Source organism: Ixodes scapularis, unplaced genomic scaffold (assembly GCF_016920785.2).
Source record: "Ixodes scapularis isolate PalLabHiFi unplaced genomic scaffold, ASM1692078v2 PGA_scaffold3__209_contigs__length_174095766, whole genome shotgun sequence".
Classification (NCBI taxonomy): Eukaryota; Metazoa; Arthropoda; class Arachnida; order Ixodida; family Ixodidae; genus Ixodes; species Ixodes scapularis.
The window spans coordinates 87,325,306-87,349,465 of record NW_024609868.1 but is presented as its reverse complement, the minus strand read 5'-3'; the positions used below and the strand labels follow the sequence as shown (position 1 = coordinate 87,349,465).

General features: G+C 44.5%; 1 protein-coding gene across 2 annotated transcripts in view; it reads right to left on the bottom strand.

The window, feature by feature from the left end:
- The window catches only part of LOC8027963 (golgin subfamily A member 1), a 50,965-nt gene that overhangs the window by 10,356 nt on the left and 16,449 nt on the right, over positions 1-24,160 (bottom strand). For both annotated transcript variants that reach the window (XM_040213314.2, XM_040213315.1), the window contains exons 8-14: positions 21,617-21,745; positions 20,832-20,927; positions 19,349-19,507; positions 17,171-17,323; positions 8,359-8,448; positions 8,172-8,274; positions 5,029-5,189 (exon numbers count right to left, since the gene is read on the bottom strand). In XM_040213314.2, the coding sequence (XP_040069248.1) occupies positions 5,029-5,189; positions 8,172-8,274; positions 8,359-8,448; positions 17,171-17,323; positions 19,349-19,507; positions 20,832-20,927; positions 21,617-21,745 (891 nt within the window). The remainder of the gene's footprint in view (positions 1-5,028; positions 5,190-8,171; positions 8,275-8,358; positions 8,449-17,170; positions 17,324-19,348; positions 19,508-20,831; positions 20,928-21,616; positions 21,746-24,160) is intronic.

Sequence of the window (24,160 nt, the reverse complement as noted above, 5' to 3'; positions counted from 1 at the left end):
TGCCGTTAAAAGGCTGTGCCAGGCGAAAGTCGCTCATTTCTTTCAAAATGTGTGACACACTTGAGAGAGAAGTGTAGTACTAGTATGGTGAAATAAAGACTTTCCTCAAACTAAGCTTTATTTTTCATCTAACATAAAATAGATTCTTTTACAAGGGTAAGTTGTCTCATGGCATGTATTTTGGCCTGAAAAGTTTATGTTTGGTTATAGCGCGGTACCGCTTATAGTGCGGATTTTCGCGACTCCCGCGACATATGTTATATGCGGTCTACACTGTAGATGGGATAACAGTGTAACAGATGCGAAAACTTGAAACTATGGGAGCCTTAATGAGAACCAAAAAGCAATTAAGTACCATATGTTTCTGAATATGGTGTCCTTGATATTTTCTGAGTCGTTTTCAGCTGCTCAAAATGCAAACCAGCACTGCTTATCGCACAACCCACACATACTCGACAGCTCGACATAGTAATTGTATGCGCGAACCTCTTGACGTGCGTAAGCAACAGACGTGCAGTTGCGTGGAGGAACAGGGCAACAAATTTCGAGTTTATCCTATTGTGCAACTCAATATCGAAGCAGCAGACTACGATTAGCAGAGTTATCATATTCAAAGCGATTAGCAGGAGCAAGGTTAAAGTACGCCGAGCAGATCTACCACCCGCGTGACAGCTGCTGGCCGGCAAGGTTTTGGATCGGACCGCGTTTCAGTTCTATCAAATCACAATTTATCTTGCGGGAATGCGGTTCCAACTTCTAACGATGAAGTATTAAAAAGAATATTTTGCTAACATGCTTTCAACTGGCTGAGGTCCGGATCCTGGGCCGCAGAGCCTCAGGCAATCTGACGCTTAACGACTTGACCTCACCTCGGCCGACTTGCTTAACCGCTGATATGGTTGAAGAATATTAATCCAGTCGCAGGTGTAGCGCTTCGAATACAATCTCTGAGTTTTTCCGAGCGTTTCCGACTCGGAATACACAGGGAGAATAGACAGAACAAAGGATTGCAAGGCCGGCCAAGCTAAACGCGCTAATTGTTGCCAATTGAGTCGATAGAAACCAAAACCAAGACAAAATACTTTTTTTTTTTTTTGCGCACGTTGTGCGATTTGGTGCATAATGGCGCAGGTAATGACTGCGGCGCAGTTTCCGCGAAATGGCGCAGGAGAGCGCAGACAAATGCGTCTGGCACAAAATGGCGCAAATGGCGCAGCCGTTCCACCCCTGGAGTATCGACTCTGTGGAAGGTTTTTTTTCCTCTCACTCAAGTTGGAGCTCTACCGATGTCTCCTAGATAACCTGGCATGTTTGGTCAGTACAGACACCATGTGGCACTTGTCTCCGATCTGTGCTCTGCACTAGCTTTTGATAGGTGACATAGAAAATCTAGCCCTATGACCTTCTTTCTATAGTAAGTTACAGGTCAAGAAGGTAGCGGCAAATACCCCCCAAAGGGAATCATATATCCCTTCGCCACCTCCGCATCCAATAGCGTCCCATCGTTTCCGTGACGTCGCAGTCAATGCGCGAGGAGGGTATTGCCTTTCGGTACATATTTGCTTTATCTTTAGACTTTGACTTAGCATTGTGGAAGCCACGAGAGGGAGATTACAGCTTTCTCCCTCCGATGGAAACAAATACGACTTTCGGGGATTAGCTTCTCCCTCCGATGGATACAAAGGCTGCTTTCAGGGGCTCGGTTCCCCCTTTAATGAATACCAAGATTGCTTTCTTAAAAAGTGGGGGTCGAAGACAAGCGGGCACCACTCTGTGGCCACTATCTATCCATTAAAGTAGAACAAGGGGCGTTTCCAGTGAACTCTTCTTTCGACTGCGGAGGGATTTGAAACGGGCGCATCACGCTTCTGGGAGGAGCTCCTCCTACCTTCTTGACTTGTAACCGACTATAGCAAATGCTGGCTGTGCTAATATATGACTATACATCTGGATGAGTTAAGAATTCCAAAAAGGTAAATAAGGTCCGTATAAAAAAAAAAAAAACTTTCAGCCTTTGCACTCTGGTGACAAAGGAAGACCCAGCGGGGCTATACTATATATATATATATATATATGGTAGGACGGCCTCAAGGACAACGTCTAGGACGACCTCAAGGACGACGCCTAGAGGACGGTGCCTAGGACGACCTCAAGGGTGACGCCTAGGACGACCTCAGGGACGACGTCTACGACAACCTCAAGGACGACTTCTAGGACAACGTCTAGGTCGACCTCAAGGACGACTTCTAGGAGGACCTAGAGGACGACGTCTAGAATGACCTCAAGGATGACTTCTAGGACAGCCTAGAGGACAACCTCTCAGGCCACCTCAAGGACAACGTCTAGGACAACCTCAAGGACGATGACTAGGACGACCTCAAAGACGACTTCTGAAATGACCTCGAGGACGACATCTAGAGAAATTCAGCCTTTCCACTCCGGTGAAAACCAGAGTGGAAAGGCCGGAAAGGTTGCCGCCATCTATGAGCGACGACAGCAACCAGACAACTGGCAAGCCAGTTGTCTCGTTGTCGCCATCGCTCATAGATGGCGGCATCTGTCCAGAGTTTTGTGTCGAGATTTATTTGTTCACGGACACAAAACTGGGGAAACTATCCCTTAACAGCTCCGCTGTAAAATCTAGTTTGATATCCCATTATTCATGCTTATTTGTAGCTGCTATACTGATCGCTACAGCCTGTCACTGTGCTTTTCTGTCCTGCAGATTTTCCCCCTTTTCACTTTATTGCAACAGCCGCTACCTTGTCAGGTTCGTATGTATCCTGTGCCAACACATAAAGTCACAATGGTTATATATGCATCGATATGTTGTATAGATGTTGTAAAAGTGTTGTGTAACAACAAACACCACCCGTGGCATGTAGCGCTAGGTACTAATAGTGCCACTTGCCGCACGCTCCAGAAAACCAGACGTGCACCGAGAATGGGGCATGCACACTTTGGTTGCTCTCTGCCTCCATGTCATCTGCTATAGCAATCTTTGGCCCATGCACTTGCAGTCCCACTAAGGGATGGCACAGAGGAGGAGAATGACGCGAGAAGTGCACGTCTTATTCTCAGCTCGTGTCGAGTTCTGGGGAACATTTGGCAGGTGGCACAGGCAGTAGCCTGCACCCCTGGTAATGGTGTCGTCACTCCCTGTAGCTGGGATGGTACTTGGAGAAAAATCAGGGGCCCTAGGTTTCATGAGCAACATGCACTCTGTACTACACTTCTGAAGCAGCTAGCTTGTACATAGCGACACACTGTTTACACAAACATGAGATAAGCACTTTGTCAAATTTTAGTAGACATTAAATTTTGCAGCTTAGGGTAGTGTCCCAAATGAGTACTTTCCACCTCACTAAGTGCACTGCAACTCAAAGCATGTGGAGCGAAAGCTCGCGCTGCAAAACCCAGGAATTCTGGGCAAAATCCCCAACCCAGCCCATTTTTATCTGGATGAGCATCGTAACTGGCGTGCGGTAGTGTGTCACCACTGCGTGACATATACCAAAGAACCCAGGCTAGAGTTCGTACTGCACTGGCAAAATTTCTCCCCTACAGCATAACCAAATGTTGCCGTGCCTCAAAGGCTGATTGACCTTTTTATTTATTTATTTATTTATACTACCGGCCGCCGTGGGGCGGCCAAGGTAGGAGGGATACATGGATCAAGTTTTACGAAAAAAGCAAGCACAGAGTGTGGCAGCGCAGCAAAACAAACAAAAAAAAAAACGTTTTACATATATGATCACGAACACACAAAGAGCAGAAAAATATTCGTTTGAGGGGTATCAAGGCCTGAAACGTCAAAACTCTGGTAATTCGTTTATCAATGCTAGAAACAACGTTAGACAATTTGAAGAGACAATTTGTTCGGGTAACGCATTCCAGGCATGGATAGTACGAGGAAAATAAGAGTATTTGTAACAGTCGGTCCTGCACTTTATTTCAGTGATTGATTTACTGTGTTTATTTCTTGTGAACCTAGATGTGTTGAAGTGAAAGTAATCTAGATAATCTAAGTTGTAGTTCCCATTTATTAGATTAAAAATAAATTTCAGTCGATTGATCTTTCTACGTTTTTCTAAAAGCGGAAGGCCGGCCTGTACATAAAGCTCCGAAATCGAGGTGTTTCTGCCATACTTGTTAAATATAAATCTTAATGCCTTCTTCTGAATTCTTTCTAATTTGTTAATATTACATTTTGTGTAAGGATCCCACACAACGTCGGCATACTCGAGTATAGATCTAACAAACGTTTTGTACGCCATTAGGTTCGTTTTGCTCGAGCAGTCCTTCAGTTTCCTTTTTAATGCCCGTAATTTATTCATTGCTTTTCGGGAGATAAAGTCAATATGCGAGTTCCAACGCAGATCTGAAGTTATGATTAATCCTAGGTATTTGTATTCATATACGGTATTTAAAGCGGTTCCTTGAAGAGTATAATTAAAATTCAGTGATTTTTTTTTTCCTAGTTATCGTCATATGTGCACATTTTCAGTTATTTAGAGACATTTGCCAATCATCACACCATTTTGAGATCATTTCTAAACTCTTGTTTAAGACTACTTGGTCATTTGAGCATTTGACTAGCTTATAAATTATACAATCATCGGCAAATAAGCGAATCTGAACAGATCTGTCCACTGTGATGTCATTTATAAAAATTAGAAAAAGTAGGGTGCCAGAACTGATCCCTGAGGAACTCCAGATTCTACTTTTGATGTGGATGAGCGGGAATCCTGTATTTGTACAAACTGTTTTCTGTTATTTAAATATGCTTCTAACCATTTTAATGTTAACACAAAACAATAAAATGACACAGTCTAAACACAAACATCAAATCTGTTTCTTCTTAGTAGTTGCCATGACAACCTTTCTACTCTAAGAAGAAATGAGAAAAAATTGTCAATCAATCGTTCACACTAATGCAAACTCTTGAAACTGTATTGCTTCGGCGTTCGATCACGAGCGATAGAATTTGGTCGGACCACCGTGGCCAAAGAGGCAGCGAAGACTCACCTTGGAGGTGGCTTCCCGGAGAGCTGCCCTTAGCCCCTCCAGCTCCCGCTCGAAGTCCCTGCGCTCCTCATCCCCCTGCGACCTCGACTCCCCGGCCTCCTGCCTCAGCCGCTCATTCTCCCCCGACAGGGACGCATTGCGTAGCCTCAGTTCGTCCACCTCTGCCACCAGAAAACCGAAAGAACGTCCCGGCGTAAGGAAGAGCGGGGAATGTGCCATTGAGGCGAATAATTGCTACCAGAAGTATACTACTGATAGTAAACTCAGCTGACATCGAAAAATGCTCGGAGTACGGGTGCTAGCAATGTTTGGCTTCTCTTTAAGCCTGTCTGATGTGTATGATGATCGTATGATTTTATAATATTGTATAATATTATAATTATACGATATTGTTATATTATATTATATCGTGTTATGATATATTATTATACGATCATAATATCATATGATATTATGATCGTATGATGGTCATAACATTGGTCGTACGACGACTGTTTGCAACGAAGCAAACGTGCTTCGAATGTGCTCGAGGTACGTCCGTAGACATCGTCATGCCTGCAGCGACCACTGTGTCTTTTGTACAATGTATGAGCAGTCCGACTACGGCTTTAGGGTTTTGGGTTTTCAATGCTTCTTGGTTCTTGAACCTGCAGATGATTTACGGCGTTTATTTTAAATAATGCACTCTTTAGCGTTTACATTTCACTATGGAGACACTAACTTGCCGACATCTTGACACCCATGAAAAAGGTGTTTCGTCGAATAAAAGAGCAAAATTATACGATTTGATAGTCCGGTCAATGCCCACACTTTATTTACTATTGCACCTGTTTGTGGCAATAAAAAAAAAAAGTGAAAACCCTTTGTTTCAAAGAAGTACGTGCTTAGAAACATTTAGTATGTCAAATTGGCAGCCGTTTATCTAACAGTAAGGTGAAAACACCAGCTTTCTTAGCCGGGACAGCCTCTCACAGTCAACCTCACTGTCAGTGTCGGTTGCAACCGCTGAGAGCAAGTGCGGGTGAGCTAGGATGAACTGCTCGTAAATAGTAGGCTCAACTATGGGTGGGCTAGAGAATGGCTTTCCTCGTGAACCTTGCTCTCACCTAGGGACAATGCAATTCTTTCTAGCTGTGTGGGGGCATGATCGTGGGGGCATGATCATGCTACCCTTCCCAGCCCTGCTTGAGCCACCCTGAACAAATGTTATGACCACCGTGATTGAAAATATCCAGCAATATGCTTATTTGAAGCAACTGTACTGTGCTGATGGGGAAAGTCTATAGCATACTAGAAATATATGCTAGTTTATAGAAAGTTTTTCATTGAGAAGATGAAGAGGAAGAGGTGATCCACTAAGTCCTTACAGGCAGGCAGCCTCATCACCTAAGGGTCAAACTACAAGGGGGGACCCAAAAGTAACTGGAATGAATTTCTGGGGGTTGGGCCATTCAGTAGTGCTAGCTTCTGCTGCTAGCAGCACTTAGTGGCACCCTGTTCCGAGTCAATTTGCCAACCGGCGTCGTCTGCTAAAGTTCTAGAGGCATGTTGTGAAATTTTTTCCCCCAAGAGCTTCAAAATCATTCTTTGTTTTTGTTTTTGTTTGTTAAGGTCTAGGTTCCCCAGGATCGTGTCCGGTACCAAAGAAATGTCGACACAGACGTACACGAACCCCTGGACAGCTACCGCCATCTATAAGCAACGACGGCAACCAGGCAACCAGTCTGGTTGCCGCCGTCACTCATAGATGGCGGCAACCTTTCCACCTATCATAGAAGAATGGATAGTTGGGGGAGTTGGTGGGAACTCATTGTAGGAAACAGTGTAAAAAACAGACGAGAACGAAGAAACACAAGTGGCAAGCGCAGCGCGCGTCACGTGTGTTTCTTCTTTGTCCTCGTCTGTTTTGCACGCTGTTTCCTACTCTCTTATCAGTTTCGTTTTGGGCTCATGATGGGTTGGCCGCGTGCCCTGTCGTCGGAAAAGAAGACAGAGTGCAGAAGGAGCGGCGACGTACGCGGCAGCGCGAATAGATCTGCAACCGCCGCGTACGTCGAGCGCTTCAGATTCCCTTGCGAAAGAAGAGCAGATTGTTTGCCTCGAAAGCCACCGCCCCGAAAAGAAGCTGCAGCTCCGCTGCACTTCCTTCATCACCAGAGTGGAAAGGCTGAATGTTTTCGCAACATCTGATTTCAAAGAACAGCGTGTGGCCGTGAAATTCTGTTTTCTTAAGGAAAACAGCGGCAGAAATTCTTGTAATGCTTCAGACAGCATACAACGAAGACGCTATGAAGAAATTGCAGTTCTACAAGTGGTTTTCTTGCTTCAAGGCCAATGAATTACTGATTGACGACCAACAGTTGTTTCTCCTGGTGAAACTGTTAATCAGGTGTTTTGCCTAGAACATTTGTGACTGTTGCGCAACTCAGCGAGGAAGAAACACCCCAATCCGTGGGAAAGGGGGGGAGTGGTGGTCCCATCACAACAATGCCCCAGAACACACTGCCCTGTCAGTGCATCAATTTTAGAACAAAAATGATATCACACAGTCTCCACCCACCTATTCACCAGACCTCACACCGTGTAACTTTTTCTGTTCGCCCGTATAAAAATAGTCTTGAAAGAAAAATGTTTTGTGAATGTGGAAGGTCCTTCAAATCAGACATTACAAAAAACGAGAAATGATTCTGAAGCGCTAAGGGAAAAAATTTACAACATGCCGCTAGAACTTCAGCAGACGACAGCAATTCGCAAACTGACCTGGATGGAGTGCCGCTAAGTGCTGCTAGCGGCAGAAGTTGGTATTATGAATGACCCGCCCTCCAGAAATTCATTTCAGTTACTTTTGGGCCCTCCTCATATTCTAAAAATTTCTCTAACGAAGTTCTAGAGTAAAGAGGCCAACACGAAGAGGTTGGGGTGCACCTCAAAGAAGTGAAAGAGCTGTAGGAAGGGAAGGGTCACAGCAATGTCATTGAGCTATGACAGCAGGGAGAAACCACCCTTCCATACCAAGGCCGTAAGAGAGCGCACCTTTTTACTCTAGCATGGCCGTGGCTCAACAAAGTGCTAAGTAGTTGTAGTTGAACAAAAATCCAAAAGCAAGATCTGAAAATAATGTGGGCAGAATGTATATGTCTCACCCTCAGCCATTGCTTTAATTTCAGCCTTGACCCGCTTTATCGTCAGCTTTAGAGACGCTTCCGACTCAGTCACCACACTCAGCTCCTTTTCCAGCTGTGCAACCTGGCAAAAAGGTACCACGTGAGACCAGAAATACACGCAAAAGTAAGGACACGAAGTAAAAGAAATTCATATTTTGATAGAAACCTTGTTCGCAGAGGCAGAAGAGGTTTCTTCCAGCTTCTGAATGTATTCGAGGCTCTTCTGGTGCTCGGCATCCTTCCTCTGCAGTTCTGCCTAAACAAACGAAAAGTTCACACTGAATGAATGGTTCAATGCCTTGTCATCTACCGAGTGTCACGAGAACCAAGTCTGTAAAAAAGTGAAAGAAAAAAATCCGGGAGAGTAGACGCGCAGTCAAACTCGCATGTCTCCGAAATGACCATATCAAACTTTAAAGGGGCCGTGAAACGTAGGTGGATCCGCCCGGCCTTACTACTTATCATAAACTTATTATGCCTAGGCATTCCAGCAAAACATTGTCAGGGTTTTAATCGTTACATTTACAGTCTGCGTTTCTGAAGCAGCTATATACCATTGGTAACAATTATCACTATGTGCGCTAAAACGTGCAAGTACCGCACACCATCTACATCTTAGAACTTGTGCTGGAAAATTCACGCTGCCAGAGATGGAGTGACCAGTTTCCCTGATGCTGGCATCCCCGAAAGCAAAGATGATGCGCGCAACGCAGCAGCACCCCACGAATGTCTAAGACTGGGGTACTTAGACACGCCTCATTCTCTCCTCCGTCCTCCCCGCATTCCTTGCAGCCCGTGCCGCTTTTTACTGTGAAGAACACTGACCAGGACCTCCCTGAGAAATTGCACGGTCGTCCTTCGCGAAAACACCCAACGACGTCGTAAATCGCACAATTGCTCCCAGCCGCCACCGCCTCCACCACCGAGTATCTACAAGAAAACGAAAATTTCTGTATGTTGAGCCAGATTAGAACCAGTTACTGTGGACGACCGAGCCGTTAAGCGGACAGAGTTTGGCGATGCAAACGCGGTATACATTTCATTCCTTTCTTCCTTCGACGACGCCTGGGCGTCTCGAGGGCTTCGAGCGTGCGCATGATGCCGGAGCACGGTAAGAGGCCACGAGCGCGTCCCATGGGACGGGCGCTTGAAAGGGACGTTCTGCCAGACCAATGCCGCCCGACGGAAAAGGCCCGCTCCTTTCGCCCCCAAACAGTGGCCGATTGAAACACTTAGTGCCATCTTGCATTGAAATCCACCCGCTATCCTTTCAATCAAAACCAATCGGAGCCCGGCATCATTCTGACATCACCGCAACCCCTAAGCAAGGAGTACACAACTTGCTCTCCGCATCAGTTGGACACCCCGTTGTGCCGGCGCACGGCCGTTTGAGCGAAAGATTATAATACAATTAAATACAATTAAATGCAAAGAATTTGCGCGACATCTGGCTAGGCCCCGGGAAGTCTGTGGCAGGTTCGAAGACCGCCAATTTTAGTTTTTGAGCGCCGAAAGGGCTTGTCGTGGACAAGGTACAGACGAGGCACGGGAGCGAAATCAAGAGCAGAGGTTAAAATCAAGCGAATATCCTCGGAACCGTGCCCAGGAGGTGGTGCAGAAACAAAGAAGGTGCCACAATTGTAGAAAATTACGCGAGTGCCTAGCTGCTGTCGTTGTGGCGCACGTCACGTGGTGTCACGAATGTGCTTGGATTTTTTATTTGCACTCGTGGACTGCATCTTTAGCCTTGGGAACAACTAGTCTCGCTTTTACGATGTCAGATCTGAGCCCGTGTTTCTTCTAGATTCAGTATGTCAATTTTTTGTGCTATGAGCCCATCCTCCAAGAAAACACCTTCCATTAGCCTTTGTGGATGATACTCTTATCATTTGCAAAAATACGAATGATAAGAATATCATCCGCGTTTTCGCATGCTGCAAGAGTGGTAAGTTCAGTGCACTCTCGCACTTTACACATGCTTTAAGTATTCCAAAAATTGAGTGATTTAGGGGTTCTTGATGATGGTCAGGAAGTTTGCAATTATAACAATATGTTTAGTTTCACTACGGTAATTAAAAATTTGATTAGTAAACTAGTTTATTATTTAATTTATTAGTATATGTTTCTTGCAATCCCCGACGTCCACCTTGGCTGGCAGTTTGTTCCCGAAAATAGTTTTTTTTTTTTTTCTCAACCACCATATTGGTAGGAATTTTCGAGTCTTCTTCGAAACACACGGTCTATGCGTGTGGATTGTGCATTCTTTCTTGAAAGCAATGAGGCAAATAAACCTCGGAGAAGGAAAGCCTCAAGACAGATGTACCCTAACAGCATGTACTTCCAAAATTATCAAGTTTTAGCTCCAAACACTCGATACAATCGTGAAAAATGGAAGAAACTGATCGCTGCTGTTGTCATTACTGCTGTGGTGCCAGATCTGGAGGAATTCTGATCATAGAGCATATGCCGAGTGGAGTTGCAGCCCATGAATCAATGAAGTAGATATCTATCACTGAGGTACTGTAATCATCTTCAGGGAGTCATTTTCACATGTTAACATGCTAGTAACAAGCTTCTCAGGAGATAAGATGGCTTCTATTGTATGTGATACAGCACTCCATGTCTGTTTTCTCGGTTGCCATCCATTTCAAACAATCAAACCAATTTGCCACCTAATGTACACCTTCATAGCCTAATGTTTCACCCAATCCACAAAATAAATTTATAGCACTGTGAAAATGAAATGCAAAAACCTTGCATACAACCCGTCTGCAACCAGAAAGGAAAAGCAGGTAGAACACAAAAACTTTAACCTTTGACTGCTGCCAGCTCGAAAGAGACACCAAGCAAATGTTGCTCTATCCATGCTGCCAGAAATGTGTTTCTTTTCATTAGGACTGCAAGGATCCCTACTGCTATTGTAACATTCACAAGAATGCTCCTGTCAAAACTGGACCTGAAATATTAATGCCACGAGCGTCAGCGAGCAAGCGCGTGTGTGGCCGAGTGGTTACCGCGCTTGACTTTTGCGCGGTAGGTGTAGGTTCGATTTCAGTCAGCGGACTGTCCTTTTATTTATTCTTTCAATTTGGCCTTCTAGTAAGTTTGAGAACAATCTCGTCTGATCTAGTTCCGAATATTCTACACACCGAACGTTCTATGCCGAATGATCCAGAAACCCACGAAAGTACATAAGGGACTCCACAAGGTGAGCGAAGTCAGTCTCGCCTTAGCGTTCAATCCTGCTGTTTCGCCGCCATCGACGCTATCCTTTTTCTATTTCCTTTTTTTTATTTTTGGGCACAAGTTCGCCCCATTAAACGTTTAGTTTCTTCTGTTTTTATTGCCTCATCACTTGTCATTCATGACAATATGTTCTAGGTTTTTATAATAAAAAGTAACAAGAATGATGAAATGAATTCTCAAGAGACATAAATCCTCAAAATTCAAAATCTCCATTTCACCAGGAACGATCAAAATAAGTTTCACAACCCCTTTAGTCATTGCTCCAGTTCTGAACTCTGAGAAGCCAACTTTTGACTTCCTTAACATGAACCCTGGCTGCAGATGAATGCACATAATGTTCACACACTGTCGAACGTCATAAAAAAACGAGAAGCATATCTTGCCCACTTTTTCCTGACACTCTGCATGAACCAAGCATAAAGCATGCAAACGAAAGCTTAGCTAAGCCAACACAATGAAAGTGCGGACACGAAGGACAGAGCAGGGTAGTAAAACGACCAAACAAACAAAAATACTTGAACCAAGCTGGACACAACTGACTGCAAATTGAAAACAAAACCACAGGGTTAGTGACGACCGTCAGGCATTGCCACAAATTGAACCAAAGCATTCGGGGACTTTATCGTCTAAGGCTCTAGGCCTCCCCTTGCTTCCAAATGTATGGTAAGAAACAGGAACGATTGCATTAATGCAAAGCAATGCAGGAACGTCCTTCTCATACCTCTGAGATGAGGCATATATAATATAAAATAAGTTTCACAACCCCTTTAGTCATTGCTCCAGTTCTTCTTTAAATTGCCAACATATACATGGTGCAAAGAGAGGAATGTGCTTACGAATTAATATCTCACTTGTTTCTTTTTACTGCTTCATCTAAATTTTTTTAAAGTGTAACACTGACACAAACATAAAGTTAACTCAGAGCTGCACACAAGAGCCTACTCTAACTTCTGCGGAGGTCGCGGCGCAACCGTGCAAAAACGCACGACGTGAGTGCACAGAGTCCACATATGCAGCAAACGGTAAGCTCCACATGCAACTGTAAATGTCCCATACACTTCCCAGCATGCTTTCCATGTCATGCACTGCCAGCACTTAACATGATCGTAAATGTGAACACAAAGCAAGCAATTAAACAGAATGCAAGCATCTCCCAATCCCTGTTAGAAACACTCAGTTCCATTCCCTAAACAAATCTCTCTGGAAAAAAAGAGTGGGAAGAAAGAAAAAAAAAAAGAAACAGGAAAAGCTGAGGAGGGGCCATCTTTAGTGGTCTTCTCTGCCAAGCAGGCTGCTCTTTCCAGCACTCACCTTGAGCTGCCTGCCAGCGTTTTCGAGGGCGGTCACCTGTTTCTCAGTCTCAATTTCCCTTTCCACAAACTCGGTCTGAGAGGTTTCGAGAGCATTCTGCGCACATCCCGGAAAGCCGACGAGGGGGGAGGGGAAGCACGTGAGTGGGGGAAAAGAGAGAGAAGCAGAAGAGTGACGCACAATGCAAAGCAACGCAAAGCCTGCTTTATATCCAGCACCACCAGTCACCACCACCGCCGCCATGTTGTGACACCCAATGACCGACACCAAGTGTTATGTTCCCAAATCGTCCATTTGTTAGATGCGAAACGTAAAGGACCACCTCTTCTTTTGTGAAGAAGGAACAACAAAGGACAACCGACAAAAACAGGTGAACGAAAGTCATACGGGAAAAGGGAGTTAGGAACAGAGGACACGTGAGCGAGAAATGAGCAAACAAAGATTAGATTAGCATTCATCTGAACTGTGAACTCTGAGAAGCCAACTTTTGACTTCCTTAACATGAACCCTGGCTGCAGATGAATGCACATAATGTTCACACACTGTCGAACGTCATAAAAAAACGAGAAGCATATCTTGCCCACTTTTTCCTGACACTCTGCATGAACCAAGCATAAAGCATGCAAACGAAAGCTTAGCTAAGCCAACACAATGAAAGTGCGGACACGAAGGACAGAGCAGGGTAGTAAAACGACCAAACAAACAAAAATACTTGAACCAAGCTGGACACAACTGACTGCAAATTGAAAACAAAACCACAGGGTTAGTGACGACCGTCAGGCATTGCCACAAATTGAACCAAAGCATTCGGGGACTTTATCGTCTAAGGCTCTAGGCCTCCCCTTGCTTCCAAATGTATGGTAAGAAACAGGAACGATTGCATTAATGCAAAGCAATGCAGGAACGTCCTTCTCATACCTCTGAGATGAGGCATACATAATATCTTTAGCAAACACTAGGTTTATCAGTTTTGCTAGTTTCAGATGATTTCAGAAACCATCACATCTATTTTCGAGTCCTATCTCTTTGTAATGCGGAGCGCAAATTCTTCTGCTTCTTTTGCGGGGGTTGTGGAGACGTCAGAATGCCGAGCTATGATTGAAGGATAGTGGGTAGACCTCAAGGCGGCTTGCTTTGAGGTCTACCCACTATCCTTCAGTCACAGCCAGTCAGAGCTCGGCCTCTTTCTGACGTCACCGCAACTCCTGCGCAAGAAGCAGATAACTTTCTCTCCGCATATCAGTGGCATAAATAATAAAATGGGTGAGGAATGATATAAATTCAGGTCCCAAGCAAAGATGGTATAAACAAAAAGTTCCAAGCAAAATAGGTTCCGGGGCCTCTTCATCGCCGGTGATACCCCGTCTTCATTTTCATGCGCTTTTTCTACAAACACTAACCCGCTCATTTAAATGTTTATTTACAAAAATGTTTAATTATAAACATTTACTGTAACAAATAAGCGACGCACAGACACCTTTACGCAGAGTTCAACTAAACTTCATCCATCCCAAAAATTTATTCAACTTCTTTTATAAAAAAAAAAACAGTGCTTGGAAATGCCGTACAAGAGGGGTTCTCAACCAGTGATATTTTGGAGACCCCTTGGGGACTAGCGAAAGTGATGAGGGATGGTGGTATTGGCCGACTATGATGAAGGATAAATTATTATGACTATCGTATTCGTTCGAATATAGGTCAACCTTTATAATAAAAGCCCACCGAGAAAAAAAAAAAAAAAAATATTTGAATATAACTATTTCGTCGTTTACCCTGAGACTGGGGGGGTTTTTTGAAGAGCAGAAGAAACAGAAAAAACAGACAGGTTGAGACCTGTCTGTTTTTTCTGTTTCTTCTGCTCTTCAAAAAACCCCCCCAGTCTCAGGGTAAACGACGAAATGGTTGACTTCCACCAGCTAGCCTGTACTTTGACTCTTTTCTCGTTATTTGAATATAAGTTGATCTCGATTTTTTTTAAGAAACTTGATCCTGCTGATATTTATTTTTATTTATTTATTTTTAATTATTTTTACTTGTTTATTTAAGAACAGTGCTTCCGGCAATATGTGCCGGGAGCGCAGTGCTTCCGAAGTAGATGCGCTACACAGCTCACCGGCTATAGTATCAGACTTTTACTGCACCGACCCAGGTCTGAGCACCAATGGGGCGTCTTTCTTGTGTAGGTTTTACATGGGCTTTTGTAAACTATACACCGTGTGTTTCAGCGAAATCTTTCAAAAACTCCTAAAAATAGAATTGAGAAAAAAAAAAAAAGAAGCTATTTCCGGGAACAAACTGCCAGCCACGGCGGACGTCGAGAATTGCAAAAAAAAAAAAACATACTACCGTAAAATACCACAGAACTACCCACTATTAACATTTCCCAAACATGGGAATTCTGCAAATTACATATACGTTAACCACCTGATTTGACTAGACAAGCGCCCATGTCTAGATTAACCCACTTTTCAGTAAAAAGTGTGTGTGTGTGTGTGTGTGGGGGGGGGGGGGGGGGGGCACTCCCCCAGTACTTAGAATAATCATTTTATTATTATGTTAACTGCCTGAATTGACTAGACAAGCGCGCATGTCTAGATTAACCCAGTTTTCAATAAAAATGGGGTGGGCAGTCCCCCGGTATTTTACAATAACTAGCTAAATAATTAATCCAAACTTACTATTTAATTAGTGACAATACTAAACATGCGATTCCAATGAGAAAGTTGCAAAGCATAATCAGAAAACCACTATATCAACTCATTTTAGAAATATATAAGGCGAAGGCAGCATTTCACGGGGTTCCGAAAGAAGCTTCGTCGGTCTCCCAATGAAGCGCATCTCTGCACCAGCAGTTCGTCCCCCCGGTGGCTAAGATGTGCAACACACATGCGCCATAATTCCCTCTATTTTACGATGGAGACAAAGCAGTAGCTTGACGCCTTGGCTACCGGGGACCAGGGCTGCAGGCACAAAGATGCGCTTGATAGGAAACCGAAATCTAGAAATGCATTCAAATTGAAAGTTTTTTTCGAAATGCCATAAAATGCTCTCCTTGCCTTGTATCATTCTAAAATTAGTTGATCTAGTGGTTTTCTATGATGCTTAGCAGGTTTCTCATTGGAATCACGTCTTTATCTTCACAATTAAAAAGTTAATTAGTAAATTTTAGCTAATTATTTAGCTAATTAGTATGTTTTTTTGCTACCCTTTGTGTCTGCCGTGGATGGCAGCTTGTTCCCGGGAAGTTTCTTTTTTTTTTTTTTAACCACACTCTTTTTTAGAGATTTCTGAAAGCCTTCGCTGAAACACCCTGTATATACGACCATGAAGCTCGTTCATAATGCTCGTCTATGACGCTTCTTTACGACGCTCGTTCGGGACAATTTTCTCGTCGAAAAACATAGCTTCTCATGGAAACACATCCTGTGTTAATAAAAGCATTGAAGAAAAGAGAATTCATCCAAACATTTATTTCCTGGCAGGTCAAGTCATCCTATCTAGAACCCGATTGTTGATTGCACTGGCCATAGGATGGAATCATTTGAGCTTCCAGAATGATCGACTACAAGTTTCCAAGCTGTGGAACTTGCGATGCGCCACTTGCATCGAGCCTACTGCTATGCATCTGCGAGTGCGTCAAGCTTTTCCGCTTAGCACCGGCGAGCTCGAAGAAACGGCTGATACGGGGCAGCATCCCGATTAGCTCAGTGGGGTGGGAAATTCAACCCGTAGTTTCGATGAACAGTGCCACAAAAATAAACACTTCCAACCTATATTCTAATAAATACTGCGACTGCTAATCTGAAATATGCTAGCTCCGTTGTCATAAACGGAAGAAATATTCTGGTAAGATTTTTCACCGCCATCAAGCGAGAGGCCACATGTAAGAACTAGGTACATGAAGAATGGCACTTGAAGAATCATGTGTTCTTGACAGGCACGTGAGAGTAATCTAAGGTTTCGAGTGTTAATTCTAAAATGTATTCTACTCGCTTGTACATTAAAAAATTTAGAAAGCTTTCAACATCTGTTACAACAAAACTCTGTCACAACCAACTCCTTAAATATTGAGTGTACATTCCTCATAGCACTAACGCCCCATCACGAAGGAACACCAGGATGTCAATCTGAGCGGTGACATTTGACTGCAGTGCGGCACCGTGCAAAGGGAAAGTCGCTTCTTTTAAGCAAGTGTACATCCGTGCAGATTTCCTAAGGAGCTGTAGCTCCGTTTCAATCCACATTACGCTCATATATTGCTTTAAAAGGTTGCACCGAGTCCTCAAATCATTCGAGGGAAAGCGAATGACCGGGGGCTCGATGTATACAAGCACCCACGTAACAACAACACATATGAAGATAAAACATAGCAAAACAGATTGTGGCGAGAACCGGGCATGTGTCGCAGATGGGCCACTCACGATCCTGGCCTGAGCCTCCTGTGCCTCCCTGTCCCTGTCCTTGTGTGCCTGGCTCAGGTCCGACCTCAGTGCGGCCACCTGAAGACGGAGCTCGTCCAACTGGGCGTCCTGCTGGCTGCGCTGCCGTCTCAGCTCCTCCTCCTTGCTCCGGTGCTATGCAACAAAGAATGTCATGGAAGAACGGTCGGAAAAGACCGGAAATATGACCAACCGTCAAAGTAGCAAAGTCCAACGTGACACGGGGCGACAGGAGCGCTATGGCTCGGAGGCACGTGGCTGGGGAAGTTCAGATGACGACGTTGGACGACGACGAAGGACAAATTATGCTAAGGGTGACTATGGCCTGTCGTGGGTTAAGAAAAGCCGGGCAGGCACCTATCACAAAGCTCTGTGCTCGCCACGACTGGTGGCTTCCTTTTCTCCGCTTGGCATTACTCTTTGGCATTACTGTGGTAAAGTGGGAAAGGCTTTGTGGGAAGAGCTTGCCTTGCTTTTCTTAGCCTGCAATAGACTTGTATAGGCAAAATGTAAAATAAATTTTTCTAGGCATTTCCCTTTTTTTTTTTCTTTTAAAAATCAAATGAATATATTTAAATGAAACTAATTTTATTGCAAACTGCCTTTGATTGGCGGATTTCCACGGAGTTCTGTAACATTTGGTTGTAACGAAAAACTGACACCGAAAAGCGTTAAACCCGTAGGGAGCCGTACGGGAAGACTTCGGTCTCTCGGCAGGATTTGAACTCGCCAACTCCAGACTGTGAACAAAGTGCTTTACCAACTGAGACATCCAGGGTCGGGGATTGGACAGTGTAAAAGCGAGCGGTCGCGCACTCTGCGGACTTTCCTGTCATGCTGTGCCACTGCCACCTCACGGCGTGCGTCAAAAATAAGATTGAATCTTTGTTAGGTGCTGCCATTCAGATGCCCTTCTGTTCTTCCCTGGAAGGCCTATCACATATTCTGTGCTTACCAGTCTTTGTCAAAATAACCAAACTTGTATAATGTTCTTGTTCATTGTTATCATTTTCCTATTGCCTGTTGTTTTAGTACACGGGTTTACTTATATTCAAGGAAATGCAGTAACCTGCTGTTCTCACAATAGTATAGGATAAGCTACACAGCGGGAAAGGGACATAGAAGAACGAGACTTCTGCCGGCCCTCAGTATTGCTAGAGTGGTAATCCGACTCCATGTAGATGCACTGAAGATGAATGGTTAATAGCGATTTTTTAAACTAAGGAGGGCGGGGATTCCACCTCCTGAACTTCAGTTGTATCGAAACAAGCCATACAAAATACCCTGCCTTAAAAAAGTCAAGTAAGCAGGTCAGTACTGTTCTCTTCAAGAGCAGCTTCAAGGTAGAGATGAAGCAAAATGCATACATGTTTTGGCATCATTCTGTACTTGCAAAACTACCCCTATATGTCCCACGTTCGACGGAAGGGCGGTATTTGCTTTTTAATTACCTCCCGCTCGTAATGTCCATTAGAACCCTGGAACACTTCAGGTATGCAATGTCTTGGAATTTGAATGCGTCCCACATTTGTCACGGCCTGTTCGATTAGAGCGGGAATCTTCAAACTTTTCAATGTCACGGAACCCCTGGCTACCTTAGATGGCAGTCGAAGACCTCCCGGTGCCGGCATCGATGCAGCAAAGCAGTACAGGAGCCTACAGGCCCCATAAACAATAATGCACACACTAGGGAGTGTTTGGAACATAGTTATACGTCAGTGAATGGCTCCGATCTGCTAAAATAGTGCTCAAACTGGAAAACCACTTTGCATAGGGGTAGGGACGGTCGAGAAAATTTGCAAGCTAGGGGAACCACTGAGGGTACTCTGAAGAACCTAGTTTGGGAACCTGTGGATCAGTGTGTGATAAACATTCCAGTTTCAAGCAAGGCTTTTCAGTAGGTTTTTCAAAGTAAGGTTTTTCCACATATCTTCTTTCAAACTTTTGCACAACCTTAAATTTGTACATTTTTCATGTCACATAACTTGTACTAATCAGAAATGAGTAAAGTAAAAGTGACACAGTATGCTTGAGCATAAAAGCATTAACACAACACCACATTGAATCTGTACTGCCAGGCTGTTGAATGTGGATGGTAAAAAAAAAGTTGAGGAGGGAGGCATTGGTGTCAAGAGAGAAAGTTGCCAACTGATCCCCTACCAGAGCTGCGAGCTCAGCAGTCTTCTGTTGCAGCTGTTCTTCCAGCACCCAGCCATGCTGCTCCGATGTCTTCAGCTTCAGCGCAAGCTCTTCCACCTCCCTCTCCATACGTCTACACTCCTGGGCGTCCTCAGCCATCTTCTGGTTCAGGTTGAAGATCTGCCACAAGAAAATGGAAAACGGAGAGTGCCATGACTATGCGATCACAGTAGATGGTGATAGAGTGCATTTAAACACTGTACGGTACAGGCCAACTTGTTGTTTACAAACGAGCCCACATGAGGTGTGGGCACTGCGTATGCGCAGGAACCAGATTCACGTGAAGTGAAGCGTCTGCGCATGTGCCCTGCTAATATCAGCACCACTGCAGCAGCTTGGCACCACAGCCGCATGTTGTTGTGTACTACAATACCTAGAATTGCTCTACAAAAAAGTAAAAAAAAAAAGTTTTTTATATCATTTCTGAAGGTAATTGCAATAGCAATAGAGGCATGCAGTCCGCATGTATTTAACTACTAGCACTACTGTCGACTACCTAAGTGATGAAAGCTGTCATTCAGTGCATGTGCTCATTCGTGTGCAGATCGGCATATTTTTGTATTACTGTTAGCAATCATTGGCAGACACGCAATACAGGGGCGGATTTATGGGTCAGGCCTGGGAGGGGCGGTAGGCATTCGGCTGGTGGGGGGGGGGGGAGAACAAAGTTGACCTTGGGGAGCTTGGGAGGTCAGTCGCCCGCCCGCCCGCCGCTTCCCCCCCCCCACCCGCGTGCCCCTCCCCTAAGTCTGCCCTTGTGCAAGTATCAACAGTTACACAGAGCCACCCGTAAAGAGGTCACAACTCTTGTTAGAAACACTGAGAATGACTTTCTGTATGGATTAATTAAATCACGTGTGATAACATTTTTAAAGTACAGCACTATGGAATGTGAGTTTGCGGTGTATGCAATACCAGCTCCTGTAGGACATGAGATTGTAGAAGTGCCAGCATTTTCAAAGCTTATTTTTGTATACTAATTGTCATCCCAATATCTGTCTCATCTTTTCATCTTGAGTGAGATTTGGTATTTTACAAATTATTCACATCTCTGCTACATCAGTTTTTATAACTGAGAAGCTCTCTTATATTGGTATTTTTACTATTGTTCTGCACCTGTAACCCAAATGTGTGGTATCTGCAAGGTCAAGAAATTAAATAAAAAAATTTAGAAAGATACAACAACTGGCTTTAAGAATAAAAGTGAAGCTAGTTGCATTTCTATAATCAAGGTATAATAGAATATAAACACAATAAAAAAAGTCGCTGAAATGTAATACTAGTAGTTTATGCACTTCAAGTGGCAAAGGTGTTTTTTTTTTTTTTTTAATAAACCTTAGACACAAAAAAGACATGTACAAGTTTACATTTCAAATTTGATCAAAACAAATTATGAAGTTCAAGGAAAGACACAGGATAAAGCCTCGTTGTGTGCCACACATACCTGAGTTTCTAGATTGTTGATCTTTTCACTCCACGAGCTCTTTACCTCGGATAGGTGCTGTCGCGATTCGTCCAGCTTTTTTTCCAGTACTTTCCTCTGGAAGATAAAAACGGACAAAAGGAGACGTCACAAGTAGTACCGTATTTACTTGCATATATAAGCTGACCTGCTTATGTTAAAATGCAATGTCAAAGTCAGGTCAAAGTCAGGTTAGATTAGATTAAGTTAGGTTAGGTCAGGTCAAGTCAGATCAGATCAGATCAGATCAGATCAGGTCAGGTCAGGTCAGGTCAGGTCAGGTCGGGTCAGGCCAGGTCACATTAGGTTAGGTTAAGTCTATGGTGTCCGCGAAGCGTCTCTGACAGCTGTGTTTACCGCGTCCTCAAAAGTTGTCTCTCGATTTCCAATTCACCACGTCGCAGAAGCGTCGAGCTACCATACGCCGCAATCCTGGCGGTGTACCCGCGGCGCAGGTGGGTGCGGCAAACGCCCATTCCGCTGCAAGTTCCTCTCCGGCCAGACATTCCACGGAAGTTTTGGCAGACACGTGTAGGGACGCTGCAACGACGGCGACACTCGCATTTGCTCACTCTCTTTGCCGGAACTTCTAGGACCGACTGCCGGGAGCGTGATATCCAACGGCGCGACACGCCGGCTCCCGCGACGTCGTTTGTTGCCACTTTATGACCACTTTCAATTCATGGGCAGTACAGGACGCTAACGTGCCGGTCAAAGACGCATTCCGGATGCCGTAGTTGTGTCACAAGACGAACAAAGGGCCTCACCTCCTGGACAAGAGATTGCACCTGCTCATCCCCGGTCAGGCCCGCCCCGTCCAGCCTCTTCTCCAGCGTCTGCACCCTGTCCTCCAGGGTGCAGATGGACGAGTCCTTCTCGGCCAGGAGGCTCGTCGTCTGCAAGGGATTGCGGCAATGCTCTTGATGTGAAAATATTTTGGGCCACGATGCAACAGTAAATCCGCAGAAGTGCTACATTATTGCCGGCCAATGTACGTAGCAGTAGCGCGGCTCACGTGCGTCGGTGTGTGCCTACTAGTCCCCGGCAAAGCGAGTACGAGTACATTTCACATTTTAATGCGAAAGCAATAACTGTCTCATGGAGCTAGCAGACGTCATCAGTCTGAAGTGCGAAAACGGCAGATAGTTTCCTTCGGTTCCATTGTCTGGCACGCGTCGACGGGGCTCCCATTGGCCGCTGCGCTCGTCAGTTTCCACAACTGCTCACCCCGTAGCGCTGCGTGTCCATTAGCGCAGAGCGCCCAAAGTCACCAGGGGAGCACACGCGCCAATTGGCGACGAAAAGTATGCAGCAGACGAAAAAGGGAGCGGACGAGCTGCTTGCATGCTTTCGCATTCACAACTCATAAGGGATGCTTAGGTGTACCTCAATCTTTTTTGTTACGTACTGGTGACTTTGCCGTTAGTGGACCGATTTCGAGAATGCAAGCACCAATCGATTTGTCTCATCAAACTGCATCTGTCTCATCAAACTGCATCTTGAAAACTTTAAGAACTGTTTCAAAAACTTTTTTTGCCAAGCAATATTCTCGTGCCACTGCGACGTGGCAAAGACCCCCCAAAGCATTTGGCCATGTTTTGAAGGTGTAAAGCGGCATCAAGACCTCCCAAACCCCTGCCGAGAGACGCTTGCGAGCTATAGAGATGCTTATGAGTGTCTCAGATCTATTTCGAAACACCCCATATGAGAAAGATAACATCTGTAACGAGTGCATAAGTGCTCCTTTTATTTGTGCGCAATAAAACTGAGAAAGCTGACAACTGGGCCACATCAGTGTGACGTCAAGGGTGATGCTGAACTCCAGAGGGAGGTTTCTAGCGGCGGCATAACGCAGTCTAAACTCGTTATTCCAGACCTTGATTTTGACCAAGATTTTGGTCTGTTGTAAAAGGAGTATATTGTATGCAGATATGAAGTTGAGCCAATGTTGCATAGAAGAAAACCAACCGAACTTCACAAATTATATCCAAATGTCTGTGGTAACCAGGTTTGTTATAATAAGCTTAGATCATAGATGTGTACGGGGCTGGAGTCCGCACCGAGACAACTGCCAACTAAGAATGACAAAACATGCCCGCAAGCTTTTAAGGTGAGGGCGTGTGAAGCTAAAATATTGGCAACATAACATTATAGAAGTAATTCAATGCTTTGAGAAAAGTGACAATTGACACCTCTCGTCGAAGTGGACATTGAAGCAGACAACAAACAAATGGTACTGTGAGCCTCTAGAGGCCTTGTCACCGTCAGATTATCTGTAGTTGCTTAGGCACACAAATAATGGATTTAAAGGGTTTTCTACAACCTAGCTGTGGTGTTTTTTAATAAGATTAAATAAATAACAAAAGTTGCTGTAGCATGAACATGACCGTAGTGGATTTATGCATTTCACTCAGACCAGCACCAAATTTTCCCAGCTCAGTAAGGGCCCAAATAATTACTTACTCTCACACTAATAAATTATTGTGACCGCTTTTTAAAAAAAAACAAAAGCCGGTAATTGCTTGCTTATATTAACTGCGTCTGCTCTGTATGTCCGCACCTCAATTCCTTATGTGCAAATTTTCCCAGCTCGGTATGGGCTCAAATAATTACTTACCCTCACACTAATAAATTATTGTGACCGCTTTTTAGAAAATACAGCCGGTAATTGCTTGCTTATAGTATTAACTGCGTCTGCTCTGCATGTATGCACCTCAATTCCTGATATGCTTAGTAAAGTGAAGTACCACATAATGTTCTTGTTCAATGCCAACACCGCTGCAGTTCATATTTTGGCAGAAGCAAGATTAGCTAAGCTTTTGTGCCCAGAAAGATGAGAAAGCAAACGAAAACAAAAGGAAGCTCCTCCATCTCTCTGTTTACTGTACAAAAGTTTATAAGCAGAACTCTTAAAGGGCAACTCTGCTCGATTCCGAAAAATTTAGGCTTACATATGATTCCATTTCACAAAGCACTACTAAACAACTCTACGTCTTCGAATTCGCGAAATGTGAAATATTATTTGTGTAATCCTAATTTAAACACCAGCTGATACCGAAACCGAAACTTCAGTTGCGTCAGGCAACATTGGTCTCGTGTGGTCAGAGTCATGGGCACGTCACGTCGAACCACGTGGTCTTGTGACGTTCGGGAGGGGGGCGAGGGACAGCACACGCGACGCGCGCAGGTCGCTTTGCGTGGCGTGGACGGCGACGGCCCGGGCGAGAGGGGGAAGGGGAGAAGACGAAAGAGAAAGGGAGCGGAGAAACAGACCAATAAGCGCGCAGGGCAGCGCAAACTAGCGCATCCGC